Source organism: Myodes glareolus, chromosome 1 (assembly GCF_982192425.1).
Source record: "Myodes glareolus chromosome 1, mMyoGla1.1, whole genome shotgun sequence".
Lineage (NCBI taxonomy): Eukaryota > Metazoa > Chordata > Mammalia > Rodentia > Cricetidae > Myodes > Myodes glareolus.
Genome location: NC_142026.1, coordinates 69,438,759 through 69,456,730, shown reverse-complemented (window position 1 = coordinate 69,456,730; position 17,972 = coordinate 69,438,759). Strand labels below are relative to the sequence as shown.

Below are 17,972 nucleotides of genomic sequence, written 5' to 3'. Positions count from 1 at the left end.
TGCCCACCCCTTGCCCGTTCCCAACTTCCGGTTTTTCCATGCTCGTTCTCGGTGAACAGAGGTCCTGAGGCTCAGCGACTTAGTATCCTCCTTAAAAGGCTTCTTCCTAGTTCTCTGGCCGCCAACACTTCTACGGACTTCAGCTTCGCAGCCAACAAGACGAATGCCGCCAAGTACTGCCGCTCGACGCCCGCGGGGGCGTCTGGGAGTTGTAGTCCGGACCTGTAAGCTGACGCAGTTCGGGGGCCGACCGACGCTCCAGCGCCATTGTGTCTTTTGGCACGCACTGTGAGTGCTGTGCGTGAATGCCCGTCGGGGACAGCACCCGTCTTTTATTACTTTACACCCTCTGGAGCCCAGAGCCGGCTTTGCTTGCGCCTCCACTTCTGCGGGCACGGAAGGATCTGTGTAGTCGTGGATCTGGAGCCTGAGGTATATATCGCGCTCTGGATGTGATACACTGTTTAGGTACACCAACAGCGTTCTGGATTGGAGGACATCAGAAGATCTGTCCCTCGCGGTTAGAGGGGAACCTTTCTCATAGGCGAGTGGGAGTCGGGGAGAGGACTCACTGGGCATTTTTCATTTTGGGGGTGGTCTGCTGAGGGACCGGTTAAGGGCAGAGGTGGAAAGAGCTTCCGAGCACAGTCCTTAGCCCTTCCCACTCTCCTTCCACCTTCAGTTTTCTCAGCACCCTGCCTACTCCCTCGAGAGAACATGGAGAAGAGTATGGCCTCCACGCTTCCAACAACGTGGCCCCATGTGAGTAGAGGTTTCTTTCAGCTTTTGAGTCTGCCCCAGATGGGGGCGGCTGGTGGTGAGACGTCTGTTCTCGAATACCCTAGATTTCCGGGAGGAGGTGAAGGACTGCCTCGCTGTCCAGGAGGGTGGTTAGATAGAAAAAGAAAGAAACAAATAAACCAATTTCTGAACGGGGGATTCTACAGGCATGATTGAAGCTTTTCAACTAAAAATAAATTTTGTTACATCTATTGTGTGTGTGGGTATGCACCTGCGTGTAGAGGACAGAGGACAGCTTTCCGAATGGCTGCTCTCCTTCCTGTGGGTCCTGAAGATCAAACTTAGGCTTGGGATCAAGCACCTTTACCCATTGAGCCATCTCTCCAGGGCTTTAAAACTATTTTCTGCCTTTTTTTTTTAAGCTGGAGGTGTGGGGGAGAAACTGACGAGTGTGAGAAGATAGGCTCGTATTTAGTTTCAGCAACTGCTTTGAGAAGGTGACAATAAAAAGAAAAACAGTGTAGATGGGAACCAACAGTCCATCCCCTGGCTAATGAGAAATGAAAAGGTTTTCATAGACTAGGGTTCTCACGCGTCCTCCTGATGAGTGTCAGAGCGATTTGCTCAAGGATTCAGACAAAGGAACTTGAGATGAGACAAGTAGAATGTTGCTGGGTCATCTTGGTCAGCCTTCCCATTTTCGTGGCACTGTGGAAGAGGAAGACCCCTGGCTGAACAACATTCTGTGGGTTTTAGGACTCTGTGAAGTTTGAAGATGTATCACTGACATTTTCCAAGGACGAGTGGGCACAGCTGGACCTCCAACAGAAGTGCCTATACAGGGAAATCATGCTGGAGAACTATAATAACATGATTTCAGTGGGTAAGGCAGCCTCCACCTTGATAAAGATCTGTCTGGGCCTCGGGTGGGTGGTGCGAACATGAACTCATCACTCCAGAAGTGGAGAAGGACGAAGATGGGAAGTTGAGGGACAGTCTTCTTGACTCTACCTCTTTCTTCCTCCCCCCCCCCCTTTTTTTTTAAAAAGCAAACATGTTTCTGTGAACTGTTTGCACTTGGGCTTATCCTGGACAGACCAGAGTGGAAGTGTTACGGCAGTGGAGAACTTGGTAGAAAAGAAAAAGGCAGCTTTTGGGTATAACTTCAGGTATTTCATCCAATCAATATATCAGATCCCCTGAGTGCTGGGCAGAGCCTACAAGGGCTATTTATAGCTGCAGTGACAGTTGCCTATAACTTTAAAGACGCTTCCCATGTATGAAATACCGGTGTCCATCTGCTCAGGGGTATCATCAAAGACTGTTTTCTTGTGGTTCTTAGGAAGATTTCTGTTCTAATTATTGCATAGCCGTGGCTCTAAGCTTAATGCCTATGTTTAGGCAGAAACAAGCAAAGTAGATTTTCCTGACCAGTTCTTTCTCAACTGTCACATTAGCAAAGAAGCAAAAGCTTCCCCAGAATGTCCCCCAACTGAGCAATCTCCTTTTTTTACTTTATGGTTCCTCTGCTGTTAAGGAAACCCAAGAAATCCAACTAAAGGAATGGATGTGTAGTTGTCACTGCCCAAGGCCTAAAGTCGTTATGTCCTAATATTATTATAGGGACAGGAAGGAATGGTGTTACAGCAGGACAGCATGTTCTCTAAGCAGACTCCCCAAGCCCTGTCTCTTTTCCCCTGAGCAGAACACCACTTTTCCAAGCCAAACGTGATATCTCAGTTAGAAGAAGTAGAAGACTTCTGGCCAGTGGAGAGAGAAATTCCTCAAGATACCTGTCCAGGTGAGAGCCAGGCATGAGGGAGTTCCCCAAAGGGATGGGCCTACGGATTGTTCTGAGACTAATGTCTTCTAAGCGGTGGAGAGCACGGGAACTCAGGCAGCATGTTGTGATTAGTACAGGTTATTTTCCAATCCGCAGTCACTGTTTTCATGGTGCTGGTAATTAACCCCGGGTCATTCACACAGTAAGCAGCACAGACACTCTATCACTGAACTAGCATCCACAGCCTCAGTCTTCATTTGGGGTGGGACTTACGGTATTTGGGGTTCATGCGGTAGGGGGTTTGGTTGTTGCTTTGGTTTTCTGTTTTGTTTTGAAATGAGGTCTGACCTCAACCTGCTACCTAACTGAATTCCTGATCGTCCCTCTACCTTAGAAGTTCTGGATTACAAATGTGTGCTACCACATTGGCTCCTCTTTTTATTTCTCTTCCAAGTTTTGTTTATTGGTTTTGATTTTAACCACATAGGCATATTGTCTGCATACTTTTGTGAATTAAGGCATTTTTTACTTTTTTGTAGTTATTCTATTTATCTAGCTTCACTTGTCCCTGGTGGACATGAGTTCTTTCAGCCCCATATACTGCTTTATTCTTCTGCTTGTTGGGAACACCATCTTATCTTTCCATAGACTAAATGACTATTGTCATAGTGTAAAAGCCTCTTCTGTGCTCTTCACTTTGAACTTTTGTGCTTTTCCTCTCTGGTGGCACATGCCATAATTCTATACATTTTATTGTATATTAATGAACTTCAACAAGTTTTCATTCCCCTTGTAATTAAAAAAAACAACTTTTTTTTGGCCATCTAGTCCTTTGGATAACACCACCTTGCCTAGGGTTAGTTGACAATATTCTGTTAGCATGTACATTAAATTTGATTAGACTTATATTGTTGCTGTTACCTGTTCTTGTTAATCCTTTCCTGCATGGTTGTTCAGAAGAATCTGTTATCCCACTAAATTCTCTAAACATTGGTGTTTTAATTACTTTTCTGTTGCTGTGAACATCTAAGTGATCATGTCCAAGGCCACTTATAAGAGAGAACATTTAGGTGAGGGCTTGCGTACAGTTTCAGAAGGTGAGTCCAGGATCATCATGGTGAGGAGCATGGCAGCAGGCAGGCAGACATAACGCTGGAGCAGTAGCTGAGAGCTTACATGCTGATCCACAAGCAGGCAGCAAGACAGAGCTCATGATATCTGGGAATGACGTGGGCTTTTGAAACCCGAAACCTACTCCCAGGGACACACCTCCTCTGTCAAGACCACACCTAATCCTTTCCAAACAGTTCTACCAACTGGGAACTAAATATTCAGATATATTACTTCCTGGCCCCATAAGCCCATGGCAGTATCATAATACAAAATGCATTCAGTCCAAGATCAAAACTCATAGTCTTTCACAGTCTTAGCACTTTAAAAGTTCAAAGTCTTGGGGGCTAGAGAGATGGCTCAGTGGTTAGAACACTGGCTGTTCTTGCAGAGGACCCAGGTTTAATCCCCAGTACCCACATGATGGTGGCTCCCAACCATCTGTAACTCCAGTCCCAAGGCGTCTGACACCCTCTTTTGTCCTCTGAGGGCACTGCATTCACACACATACGCATACACTCACCAAAGTACTTAATAATGAATAAAATTTTAAGTAAAAACAAAGCAGTTCAAAGTCTCTTCTGAGGCTCAAGGAAGACTCTTACCTGGAATCCCCTTTAAATTTAAAAAACTAGTTACATACTTTCACATAGAAATCGCACAAAATATATGTAACCATTCCAAAAGGGGAAAAGTAAGGAAACACTGAGGCAAAAAAGGTCAAAACCAAGCAAGGCAACTCCAAACCTTGCAACCCCATGTATTTGGGCCTTGCTAACAGTTAGCCCATGTCAGAGGGTTAGCCCATGCCCGTCATGGTGGGTTGCATGACAACGGGCAGGCAGGTATGGTGCTCGAACTATAGCTGAGCACTTACATCTGATCCACAAGCAGGAGGCAGAGAGATAGCTAACTGGGACTGGCATGAACCTTTGAAACACCCCAGTGACATACCTCCTCTGACAAGGCCACAACTTGTAATCTTTCCCAAGTAGATCCACCAACTGGGGACCAAGTATTCAACGCATAAGCCCATGGGTATGAGTTTCCTTCAAACCACCACAACCACTGAGCCATGTCTTTAGCCCTATGTTAATTTTTGTCTTTGCTTTAGATAATTACATAGTTGCATCATCACATATTTGAGCACATCACGATTCTGAAAGTAAGGAGCGGGAAACTGGCCTAACTTAATGGGAAGATATCTAGGTTTTGATGAGAATGATGTTAGATTCAACTTAGTTTCACATCAACATTCATCTGAATGAATAAATATTAATCTAGTGCTAGAAGTGAATGAAAATCAATAATACTTCCTATTTCCATTACAGAATCTTCCAAGGTAATCCAAATGGTTTTTCTCCTTTGAGTAGTTAGTGGTCACATAGCAGATTTAAGAAGTGCCTCCCTATAAGGTTCTACCTTTGTGTTACTCTTCGTGAATGATGAGGTGGTAGTCACTGGTTTTGCTGTCCTCAACTTTTCTATTTAAGTGTTGGACATAAAGCACAGCATGTGCTACCGGATGCTTCTCTTTGTTTTGTAATACTCTGGTGGGAGTAGTATCAGAGCCACTGCCTCTGGCACTGTTCACCTATCAATCTCCATCTGGTGTCATCTTCAGTGAGTTTGGCTTTTGTTGTTGCACAGTGGTGTGTCATGGCCTTCTACAGCTCGCTCTAGTTGGTTTGTGAAGAAAACTGTGGCAGGACACAGATGGAGGAAGGAAGGAGGCTTTGGTAGCATCTAGGGGTGAAATTGCCCGCTGTGAGAGAGCAGCAGCAGGTTTAGGGAGAATTAAGGAGTGTGTATGACTCAAGGGTAGACTCAGTGAATCTAGTAAGTGAACAGCTAAACTGGATTTAAGAAGCTGCTGAGAATTCTTATGAGTGAAGGAAGCCTGAAGGGATTTTCTGTCTATTTGTTTGTACTCTGTTCACTGTAAGAATTCTCTCTGTGGTTCTGGAGCCTGGTGCTGTGACCTTTTATATGCTAGACAGGCCTTCTGCCATAGGGCTACACACCCAGCCTTGTATTGCCAGGAAAACATAACTTGAAACTTTTAAATTAACTTACTTTAAAGGTATGAACTATTTCATTGTTTCTTAATTTTTTAATTATTTTACATATCAGCCACAGTTTCCCCTCCCTCCTTTCCTCCCGTTCCCTCTCCTCACTCCTCCCTTCTACCCATTCTTCCCCTCCTCCTCCTTCTCCATTCCGAAAGGATAAGGACTCTCATGGGAATCAACAGAGCACGGCATATCCACTTGAGGCAGGACCAAGCTCCTTCACCCTGCATCAAGGCTGAGTGAAGCGTCCCAGCGTAGGGAGTGGGTTACAGAAAGACAGCTCAAGTGTCAGGGACAGGTCCTGGTCCTGCTGCTCCGGGCCCCACAAACAGACTAAGCTGGTATAACCTATTTTGAGAAGTAAAACCTTTGTTTTTCTTTCTCTCTCCATAAAGACATAATGTTAAGTAAAACTTTACGCTAATCAGGTAAAGAACTACCCAATAGCATCCACCTTAAAAGTTCTTTAACTGTGTTGTGCCTCTACTTGTTCTGTTGATAACTGAGAAATGAACAGAAGCTTTAGACACAGCCGAGAAGGTTTGCTAAGCTAATCAAATGTACTTGTTTGAATTTTAAGAGGTCCAGATAGCAAATAAAAATATGAGATTTTAGAGTGTCAGATATTACTATTAAATGAGATAACAGGTCTCCTCTAGTCTCCCAACAGTGGTGTGCTGTGCTGCTTATTGATGCACAGAACAGAGATTTAATCGAAAGCTGGGGTTGTTTTTCACAGTTCAGCTTGCATGCCTCTCCAGTTTTCCACCATAGCTAGAATGACATCATGGGATGTGGTTGTTGAAGTGATATGAGAAAATGGATAAATCTTAAGGTAAATGTCATTCTTCCTCAAGAAAGCTCTGAACTGAATAAGATCCTGTGACTGCATGGGAAAATGTTGAAAAAATGGATTAGGTTGTGCTTCCTGGGTGATGTTGGTGCACGGTCAGGAGACAGAGGCAGTTGAATCTCTGTGAATTCAAGGACAGCCTGGTGTACAGAGTGAGTTCCAGGACAGCCAGGGGTATACACAGAGAAACCCTGTCTTGAAAAAGGAAAAAGGGGCAGGGGCATGGCTCATATATTCGGCTGTTGTCTTTCTTTGGTCATTCAGAAAAGCACATGTATGTCCCTCAAGTGAAAGGCTTAATCATTAGAAAATCAATGCATAAAAGAGATTTTTGGCCAGGCATGGTGGCACATACCTTTAATCAAATCACTTGGGAAGCAGAGGAAGGCTGATCTATGAATTCTAGTCTACCAATGTAACATAGAACCTGTCAGGAAATAAAGAAAGGAAGGTGAGAGAAAGAGACTAACTAGTAAATGAACAAGCTATAATCAAAAGACAACCTCCAAAAATGTTTTTTTCTTTTTAATTTTTTCCTTTTATGTGCATGTATTTTGCCTGTGTGTGTATTTGTGCACTGTATGCATGCATTTCCCACAGAGGCCAGAAGAGGGCATCCTCCCTGGGACTGAAGTTACAGGTGGTTTCGACCCTGTATGTATGCTGGGAGTGAAACCCAGGTTCTGCAAAAGCAGCCATTGCTATTAACTGCTGAGTCATCTCTCTAGCCCAAAATTTGATATTGTCAACTTAAGAAATGAAGCAGGAGCTAGGTGGTGCTGGCGCATGTATTTAATTCTGAGCACTCAGGAGGCAGTCAGGTGAATCTCTGTGAGTTTGAGACCAGCCTGGTCTACAAAGTTCTAGGACAGCTAAGACTGTTATACAAAGAAACCCTGTCTAGAAAAACAAAAAGGGAAAAAAGAAGTGTGACTTGAACCTGATAAATTTGATTGTGGCAACACTTTCAAACAGTAAACAGGTTTATAAATATATTTGAATTTAAATTACAAAACAAGTGTCTTCTTTTTTGTTTGAGAAAGAGGCAGATATTGCAGGGTTTAATTCTTTGTATAGCTTAAGAGGATGTCTATATGCTAGAACAAACAGAAAATGAAAATGAACAAACATGGGAAATGAAAGAAATAATTATATGAAAGTTTAGAATATATGGAAAATGAAGGAATTTCACATATATACAACTCTGAGTGCTCGGTACCTTATGAATTTGTTTGAGAGTCTAGAATCTTGAATGGCCATACATTTTATCTAAAGCCTAGTACAGTGCTTGCGTGACTGGTTGACTTTTGTCCAAAAACACTTTTTCTCTCATCTTTCATGTATTTGTTCTCTGAGATCTTTGTATAGTGTGTGTGTGTGTGTGTGTGTTACAAAAAACAATGTGCAGTGTATTTAGTGTGAGAAAGCCCAATTTTAGCTCAGCTTGGACCTCCTTAACTATTAGAAGAATAAAACCAGATATTAATCTGTACAGGGTTTCTGTGAAATTTTCAATTTTCAGTCTCTGAGAACTCACTCTAAGGAAAGAAAGCTTAGAAATATGATTGGAACGGGAACAGCTTCTGACCTAAGTTAGTCTTACCTGGAGAAAATTCACATGAGACCCCCCCCTTTCCAGAAAAAATAACAATTTTATGTTTGGAAATTTTCTTATACCAAATAATAGCCTATAGCCTCTGAGAACTCTGAAGCCGCAAGAATGTGCATGAGGAGCCAGCTCCTCGTGCAGCTCTCTTACTTGCCATCGCAGTCATGCCAGCATTAGTCTGAAGAAAATCATCGCTGTTAGGAAGCCACTGAAGGTTAAAGAATTTCCTGATGGGGATCCCTGTAAGCATGACGATGCAAGAAACTTCAGTAGGAGTCCTCATTGTGTTCTGTATCAGAGGACTCATATGGGCAAAGACCATTTAGATGTATTCTATCAGCTTTAACCCCTACATTTTCTGAGAATGAAAAAGATGCTCAAGAGAAAGGACTAGGGAGAATAAGAAAAGGGAAATGTCAGAAGTCATAAAAGTACAAACCCTGTACAAACTTTGAATAACACGAATTTATAATTGTAGTCAAGCAATTTCTGACTTCCCTGATTCTGTTATCTGACCTAAATGAGCCATCATTACTATAATTCTATCCATTGCAGTTGGTTAATATGAGTGAATTGCTTGGAGGTTAGAATGATACTACCGAGTGAATACATAGCAAAAGAAATCCCAAGAAACAAGGGCATGTCTTCAGAAAGAATTTCAGTGTGAGTCCAGGCTTTGAGAGAGTAAAGGGAAATTTTGAGACAGAAAATGTTTCAAAGACCTCTGAGGACTCAAGAGTCTTACTGATTTGTTTGAGAGACCAGAATCTAGAGTGACCATGTCTTTGGCTAGAGCCTAGTCCAGTAGTGTGTTTGCATGGTTTGTTGATTTTTGTAAAGAGCACATTTTCTCTCATCTTTCATGTATTTGTTTCTCTAGGACCTTTGTTTACCATCTATCTGTCTGTCTCAAATATGTATGTTATGATTCTCTTAAGTGTATACCATCCTCTAACATCTATACTTAGAATCTAAGGTAACTGGGCAGTCTCAAATACATTTCTAAAATCAATGTGCAAAGCATTGAAGCAAGTATTTTGGGGAGGTGATGAGGGAGAGATATTACTCTGAAAAAGTAAAAAAAAAAATTTTAAAGCAAGAAACAAATAGCTAGGCCTGGTGTTATAGGGCTATAATCCCAGCTACTTAGAAACTGAGGCAGAATCACAGGTTCAAGACCAGTCAATTTAGTGAGCACCTGTTCTCAAATAAAAATCAAAAAGAAGGGATGGGGATGTAGCTCAGCTGGCAAATTATTTACCCAACATGCACAAGGCCTTGGGCTGAATCCCCAGTACCACATAAACCAGGTATGCTCTGAATTCCTGTAATCTCTGACCTCAGGAAGCAAGTAGAACATCAGAATTTTAAAGTCCTGCTCTACTACATAGAGTTCAAGGCCAACCATGTTGGCCACCCTGTCTCCAAAAAAAGTGTGAGTTCTCATTGATATGGCTCAGTGGTTGAACATTCAGTAAGTGTGTGCTAGACCCTAGGCAAAGAAAGAAAAATTAGAAAGAAGGAAAAATGTAGTGCGTGAACTTCATTTCTTTTTAGACAAAATAAAAACAATGATTTACAAACAACTGGTGTACAAAATAAAACACAAGTTAAAAATCTATACAGGAGAGGGGGTAATCAATACAGCTAGGCTGCAGTGCATGTAACTTAAGAATTGTTCTTTGTATATAAGAATAAGACAGCTGCTTATATACTGAATAAAGCAATATTTATGTTCCTTAAAACATGTATATAAAACTGGGTCTCAAGTATCCTAGGCTGGCCTGACTTTGCTCTATAGCCAAGGTTGATCCTTCTGCCTCTATCTCTTCTGTACTGGGATTGTAGGCGTGCATTTCATTCCCTAGTTTTAATACGTTGCTGGGGATTGAACCCAGGGCTTCCCAAATGCCAGGTAATTCCCTAACAACTGAGCTACATACTCAACTCTGTCTTTGTGTTTTAGATGAGTCTGTCTTTGTGACTCTGGTTGGCCTAGAACTGAATATATAAACTTTGCTAGACTCTTACTCCAGGGATCCCCTCTTGCCCCTGGCTCCCAAGGATAGCAATTACAGGAGTGTGCCACCCTGCCTAGTTTTTACTCTGGTTTTGACTCATAGAATCTTCTGGGCCTTCTCTGGACCATGAAATAAATTCCTTTCCTGATGAGAATCCCTTGATGAAGATCAAGGTCGTTGAGGTCCTTACACTGAACAAGGATGTAGCTGGTCCCCGGAATGCCCTGATTCAATCCCTCTATCCTGAAAATGGAGAAGACCTGAGCCCAAGTAGCCTCAAGCCAGCTCAACAAGCAAGCAAGCATTTGGCTGACACGGAAGTCGCTCACCAGAAGTTCCGACATTTCCAGTGTGAAGAATCAGTTGATCCCCAGAAGACTGTGTCTCAGCTTCGTAAGCTGTGTCACCAGTGGCTGCAACCCAATACACATTCAAAGAGACAGATCCTGGAGTTGCTGGTGCTGGAGCAGTTCCTGAATGCACTGCCTGAGAAGCTGCGGGTATGGGTAGAATCACAGCACCCAGAGGACTGCCAGGCAGCGGTGGCCCTGGTGAAAAAGAGGACCTCGATGTCTAAGAAAGATGGTGAGTCTCATGGAAGGGTGAGGTGAGAAACTTCTCTATGAAGGCTTTGAGGAGGAATGAAGAGTAGTGGAGGAACAAGCCAACTAAGGATGACTTGTTCCTACTCCAGACCACAAACATCTGTGTCTTCCACGTCTTACTAGGTCAAAGCTAAGAAATCTGAAGTGGTTGGTATCCTGCCCTGTTCTCCCAAACAAAAACTTCATGGGCTTCAATGGAAGCTCAGATACAGTGCTTCTCCTCCCCCTGTTCTCTTGGTACCCCTGACACACAACCAGCCTTCCTTTGTAGTTTATTGAGCCTGTGGTCCTGCAGAGAGATGTGCTATGACAAGTGAATACACATGACAGTGCTAAGGTGGTGGAAAGGTCGGGATACTGGGGGAGTTTATCTAGGCTGCTTCTGTCACTGATACCTGTTAGGACTAGAATGAGGAAGAAAGGAGGCTGAGTGGATGCCGGTGGGCCATGAGCCAAGAATTCTGGGTAGTCTGTAGAAGTTGAAAAGATAAAGAATGGGTTCTTTCCTTATCCAAAAGAACATATTCCTGTGAGAGTCTTGACTTTAGGCTAGTGAGACTGATGCTAGAGCTCTCATCTCTGAAACCTTAATATATTTTGCCAGACCTAATGACATAGGCTTAGAATCTAAGATACCTAAGAGGTCAAGTCAAGTCTCTAGTTCAAGGCCTGCCTGGGCTGCAAGTGAGTTCAAGGCCAGTGTGAGCAACTTACCATGACTGCCTCAAAATAGAAACCTGCTGGGGCTGTCATCAATAGTGGAACACTTAACCTGGACTGCATTGCAATTCTGGGTTTAATCCCCAGAATTTGGGGGTGGGGTGCAGTTAACAACCATTAACTGGAATCTGACTTCTCAGAAGCTACATTTTAAAAAAAAAATCTCGTTATGGTCATGCATGCCTGTAACTACACTATTGGATGAGATGGAGACAGGAAGATCACTAGGGTTTGCTGGCCTGGCTACAAGTTCAGTGAGAGGTCAATACTCAACGAAATATAGCAAAGAGTGATGGAGCAGGACACCAGAGGCCCTCATCTGACCTCTGCATGCACTGTAACATGCATATACCCTCATGCACATAGACCACAATTACAAACACCAAACAAGCAGTAGTGCTTATGAGATGAAATTTAGTTTGCCCTATGTTTAACATGTCACAACCTAATGACCCTGAGAAAACTATTTGTGGTCAGTGTACTAGTTGGGATTCTTTGGTGTCATAAAAAAACAAACAAACAAACAAACTTAAAAATGGCTCCAAGAAGGAAATTTTACTGGAATTACTGGAAGAATTCAAGGATGTTCTAACTCTAGGAACTAGGAACATCTATACCTAGTTCTATACCTTCAATAAGCACCTTAACTTAACCTTTCTGCATATCTCAGTTGGCTGCCTAGAGCTGGCTTCATTCCCATTAAGGCTTCCAAACATATGATGTCTCTTTCCTAAACGTTCCAGCAAAAGCTCTGAAAGTCCTCCATATCTTGGAAGTAATATCGTGGTAGACCAACAACCTGAGTCACATTTGTGCCCATGTTGGCTGGAGTAGACTCAGTATTGTTAAAGCCCATGGAGCGTGGCCAGACCTGAAGGAGTCTGTGGGAAGGCTGTTAGCACTGGCCAGGATTATTTAATATGACAGAAGCACAAAATGGGTACACAACCTGTGGCCAAAGAAAGAGCTTTCTCCAGGGCAGCAGAAGGGAAGGGCAGCCACACAAGCCTGATGAAGGCTTGCGGGCTAGAAATAGATTTTACCACTAAGAAAGTATAAGGCCAGAGCCTGAAAAACAGAAGCTGGAGGGAGAAGGCAATAAAAGGTTTTAATAATGAAAAACCAGTCCCTTAGTGGTCCTTGCAGGGTGACAATCTAGGCCATTCCAGGTATGGGAATTAGTTATCCATTGTGAAGAGGTCAGCATAGACCTTCAAGGGACATGTATATGCACAACTCAAGGGTCGAAGATCCTGGCAGTTCTGCTTGCCTAAGGGCTGCCACCCCACTGATCCATTCATGTGATGTCTCCTCCAGCTCTGGCTGCCTGCCATAATGAGGCCACTGGTCGACTGAAAGAGGAGAAAAAGGACGTGGCCACCTTACCAGCTATTGTATCACCTGAGGTAAGTAAGAAGCTTAGGTTTTGTTCTTTAGGTTACAGCTTCACACCCGTAAGATGACCCCTTCTACACTGAGCCTTGCTGAGGTTCACACAAGATAGGCAGTTTCAACCTTCTAAGTTCTTAGGACTGAGTGGAGTTCTGAAACAACCGAAGTGTGAAGGGCAGCCCTGCTCCTGATATTGTGACCTGACCGTAGAGAAAGCAAAAGGCAGGAGTAAGTGAACCGAGACTGATGAACAAAGAAAGCAGAGCAACGACAGGCAGTCTGTAAGAACCACACTGTTCCCTGGTTACAATGAGAGAGCCCTTGTTCTTCGGGAACACTCCGCTGAGGAAGTGTGCATGCAGCAGGATTAGCCCTGCCAGCCTTAAAATATGGTGTGTATATGGGATGAGTCAATGGTGTTTGTTGTGTACGTGGTTTATATTGGCTCAGACATGTGACTGAAATTGTTGACTCTCATGTAATGAGCAGTCTAGAGTAGGCTTCAAGCAAGGCTGCTGCCTGGGAATTGGAAGAAACTGATTAATCCCAAACTTGCTGCTCCAAATTCTGTCCCTTCTAAAGTAGTTTCTTCTCCAGCTGGACAAATTACACCCCCTCCCCAATCTAGGCAACTTGGTGAAGTGAAGGAGTCTTCCTTTCAGAATCTTTAGCTGCTCATAAAAAAACTAGCATAGTAGCAGCCAGGCAGTGGTGCCACACATCTTTAACCCCAGCACTCAGGAGACAGAGGTAGGCAGATCTCTGAGTTCAAGGACAGCATGGTCTACAATCCTAAGGGCAGCTAGGATTGTTGCACAGAGAAACCCCGTCTCAAAAAACTAAAAGAAAAGAAAGAGGGGAAAAAAATACTGACATAGCATAGATGAATGCTACACATAGGTCAGACTTGTCCACAAAGGCAAGAACTGCATCTTCTTGTGGGATTTACTCTAGGGGACAAGATGTCTCTAGAGGGAGACAGTGCATCCTTGATACAGAGCTACTGTGATTGATGTGGCTTACTTATTGCACTTATAGCTCTTTGTCAATCATGGACTTTGTCTACCAGCATGAGACCCAGACTTTACTTTGGAGAAATACCCTGTGGATCTCTTTTGTGCTGGAGAAGTCATTGTCTCTGAGCAAACCACCAAAGCAAAGGAGTCCCTGCCTGTTAACTTCCCAGTGGCCTTTCTTCTGCCCCCTTTGACAAATACCAAACTTGTATAACATTATAGGAGCCAGTAACCTTCCAGGATGTGGCCGTGGACTTCAATCAGGAGGAGTGGCGACTGCTAGGTCCCGTGGAGAGGACTGAGTATCGTGATGTTATGCTGGAGACCTTGGATAACTTGGTCTCTGTGGGTAAGTCCGTGCCTACATTTAGACTGCCACAGGGTTCCCTCGGGTACACACTTCATCTCTGCTCATTGTCAGGAGTGGCTGTGCTCTCGGGTCTCACACTCTGTTCAGGACCTTTATCTGGACCTGTGACCCTGCAGGGTAGGGAACCTTGGGTATGCAGAAGCCTCAGGTTCAGGTTGCCTGGGGGAATGAGAGTAATCACTTTGCCCTCACCCAGTATCTTGGCCCCCAGTTTGATTGGTCCTGGTTTGGCTATTTGAGGAGAGGATGTAATCTCATTTTTTAAATACTGTTTGTTATGCTGTCACTCTGGCACTTTTAACTCCACCATGCTTATCTTTTGATTTCTTTCAGGGTGGGAGCCTACATTGGGAAACAAAGAGTTAACTCCACAATCTCCCAGTTCTGTGGTAGAACCAAGTCACAACCCAAAGCCAAAAGATTTTTCAAGGAATGTTGCTCAGCCCATTGTCTTTGAAAATATCTCTCAAGATGAGGTCCAAGAAATTCATACCATAGAATCAAATCAGGTCAAGCCTGTACAGAAAAAAGACCTCCCTCAGGAAGAGCTCTCTGAAAGCCAGCAGTCTCAGGGGCAAACTAGGCTTCTTATAAGCCAGGGCTCACTTGATGATGTTCTGCCTAGAAAGCACTTGCATGTAAAAATTAACAAGAAGGGCACAGGAAAGAGAAAAGCAAAGGAAAAAAACATTTCTATGACCCGAGATTCAACCATACAGAAACAGCAAAAGGGCTTTGTGGGGCGGCAAGTCAGAGATGGCAGCAATTCTAAGACACATGGTCCTTGTATAAAAAACCACCGGCAGGGTAAAGTTTGGGACAGCAGAGATCCCGTTATGCTTACAACACCTGCAAAGGTGTACCAGAAAACCGCCAGCTCTGAAGGGAGAGTCAGGGACAGGAACAACGCCATGGCACCTGATACGTCTACAAAAATACAACAGAAAGGTGCTGAGCGGGGTAAAATTGGGAAAAGCAGCAATTCTGTGACACAAGGGTCATCTATACAAAATTACCAGACAGGGTCTGGCGAAGGAAGAGCCAGGGACAGGAACAATTCCTTGACACAGGCTTCGCCTGTAAAAATTCTCCAGAAAGGCTGTGAAGGGGGTAAAATGCAGGGAAACAGGAATTCCTTGAAACATGTAAGAATGAACCAGAATGGTTCTAACAGTGGAAGAGTCGGAGAAATGAGTACTTCCATCAAACGCAGTCCCCATATAAAGGTTCACCTAAAGACCTCTGAAAGAGGGGAAGGCAGGGAAGTCAACACGTCCATCAAATATAGCCCCCATGTGAAAACTTACCACAAAGGTTCTGAAGAGGGGACTCCCAGGAAAGGCAACAACTGTAAGAAAGCTGTCAGCCAGCATGCTCAGCAGATATTTTTCATCAAGATTCACAAAGGGAGCCAAATTTGCCGGTGCAGTGAATGTGGTAAACTATTCCAGAATGCTAGGTATTTCTCTGTCCATAAAAAGATCCACACAGGAGAGCGGCCGTACACATGTAGGGCCTGTGGGAAAGCATTTATTCAGAGCTCCTCCCTCACACAGCATTATAGGATTCATAGTGGAGAGAGACCATTTGAGTGTTCAGAGTGTGGCAGGACCTTCAATGATCGCTCAGCCATCTCTCAGCACCTGAGAACTCATACTGGGGCTAAGCCCTACCGATGTCAGCAATGTGGTAAAGCCTTCCGCCAGAGTTCCCACCTTACCAGGCATCAGAGAACTCACACTGGGGAGCGGCCATATGTGTGCACCAAGTGTGGGAGGGCTTTCACTCAGAGCTCACACCTTATTGGACATCAGAAAACACACGGGATGAGGTTCAAAAAGAAGCAGTCCAAATTGCAGTCCTAGTGCCTTTCAAACCACCGCCTTGCCAGCCTTGAGATGCACTCTGCAGACTTTGCAGGAGAGTCCCATGCCTGAAGGACTGCTCAGGACACCACCCAGCAGGTGAAACAATCAGGGAGTTCGTAATTGCTTCATTTAGCCATTAAAGAAAATATAAAACATGAAAATGCTCCTACATTTAAAAATCCAGTTAACCAAACACAGAACTGCTAATTATATACAAAATAAAGTATGTGAGTGACAAATTCAAAAGAATGTATATAAATAAATAAATATAATTGCTTTAAAATTTGTGTTTCCTGCTGTGATGGCTATACTCAGTTGTCAACTACATCTGAAATTAACTAAAACACAAGCAGCTGGGTACATCTGTGAAGAATTTTTTCTTATTTAAATCTTTTGAAGTGGGAAACTCCACCTTTAATCTGGGCCACCGCTTCTGCTGACAGCCTACATAAAGGACATAGGAAACTTGCTCTCTCTGCCTCCTTCCTCTCATGCTAGTTCATTCTTTCACTGGTATTAGAGCTTACATAGTAATTCTGGTGTGTATTGAAGACCAACTGGACATCCAGCCTTGTGAACTGAACAACTACTGGATTGTTGGACCTTCTATTGGTAGACAACCATTGTTGGACTAGCTGAACCACAACCTGTAAGTCATTCTAATTCTGTGTGTGTGTTTGTGTGTGTGTATTTATACATATGAGAGAGAATGAAAAGATTCAACTATGTTACTCTGGAGAACCCTAATATACCTGCTTAAGAAAATGTTGACCTGATGCTTAAATGAGCAAAATTAAAACATTTTGCCAGGCAGTGGTGGTGAACACCTTTAATCCAGCACTCAGAAGGCAGAAGCAAGCGACTCTCTAAGTTCAAGACCACCCTGCTCTACAAAGTAAATTCCAGGACAACCAGGATTGTTTCACAGAGAAACTGTCTTGGGGGGGGGGGGGAGCTTATCATATACTTGTAGCAGATCTATTAAAGCTAGAGTGATTGGGTGATTGGGTCCCAAGTTCCAGGTAGTTTGGGGGAATAGATTATTCTTTAGGCCACTGTGATGGAATGGTTCAGTTGTGCAGACAGCAGGAATCATTGGAGGCCCAAAGGTCTAGAAGTCCCTAGTGAATCCAGGGATACATGGGACTATCCGCTAGCTTTATGTTGCCATCTTTCCTAAAGAACCATTTGAGGGAGAGAAGATTCCCTGGCTAGTTGCTCATCTGTGTTAAATGACAAAACACTAGCAACACCAGAGCATGTGTTTGATGCCCATTTTCAAATTTGATTTAAAAAAAAATCTTCAGGTCAAAAAAATAAAGAACTAACAATACTGTTAAAGGGGGCCTATTACCAAGCTGTCTGATGTGAGCTGAATCCTTAGGACCCATATGGTAGAGAGAGAACTGATTCTACAAGTTGATTCTACAAGTTCTCTGTATGCCATGGTGTACAATCAGACTAAAATAACAACTCTTCAGGGTTGGGAGGTGGCTAGATGGTTAAAAGTTCTTGCTCTTGCAGAGGACCCCAGTTTAGTTTCTAGCATTCACCTTTGTAGGTTCAGATCTACCTATAATTCCAGCCTAGGGGGATCTCACACTTCGGCGCCTGCACTTATACATTCCCATACAGGCACACATAATTAAAAACATACTTGGTTTTTGTTTCTTCTTTTATGGGGGAGGAGGTCTTGAGGGTGAAGGGCAAGTGAGATCAGGATGCATTATGTGAAATTCACAAATAATAAAAATACTATGTTGAAAAAAATCTCCAGATCACATAGCCCACTTCATCCATTCTCCAGGGTTC

The 17,972-nt window shown here is 43.4% G+C and overlaps 1 protein-coding gene across 3 annotated transcripts; it reads left to right on the top strand.

Annotated features, from left to right (window-relative positions):
- Positions 1-29: 29 nt before the first annotated feature.
- Positions 30-16,443, top strand: Znf274 (zinc finger protein 274). 3 transcript variants are annotated; one of them, XM_048427719.3, is made up of 8 exons: positions 30-432; positions 683-762; positions 1,498-1,624; positions 2,447-2,542; positions 10,292-10,774; positions 12,832-12,920; positions 14,145-14,271; positions 14,626-16,443. In XM_048427719.3, the coding sequence occupies exons 2-8, from the start codon at positions 718-720 to the stop codon at positions 16,155-16,157; spliced, it is 2,499 nt and encodes an 832-aa protein (XP_048283676.1). In that variant the 5' UTR covers positions 30-432; positions 683-717; the 3' UTR covers positions 16,158-16,443. The 3 variants fall into 3 exon arrangements, with proteins under 3 accessions (XP_048283676.1, XP_048283677.1, XP_085548083.1); XM_048427720.3 differs by lacking the exon at positions 1,498-1,624; XM_085691957.2 differs by lacking the exons at positions 1,498-1,624; positions 2,447-2,542.
- The last annotated feature ends 1,529 nt before the right edge of the window (positions 16,444-17,972 follow it).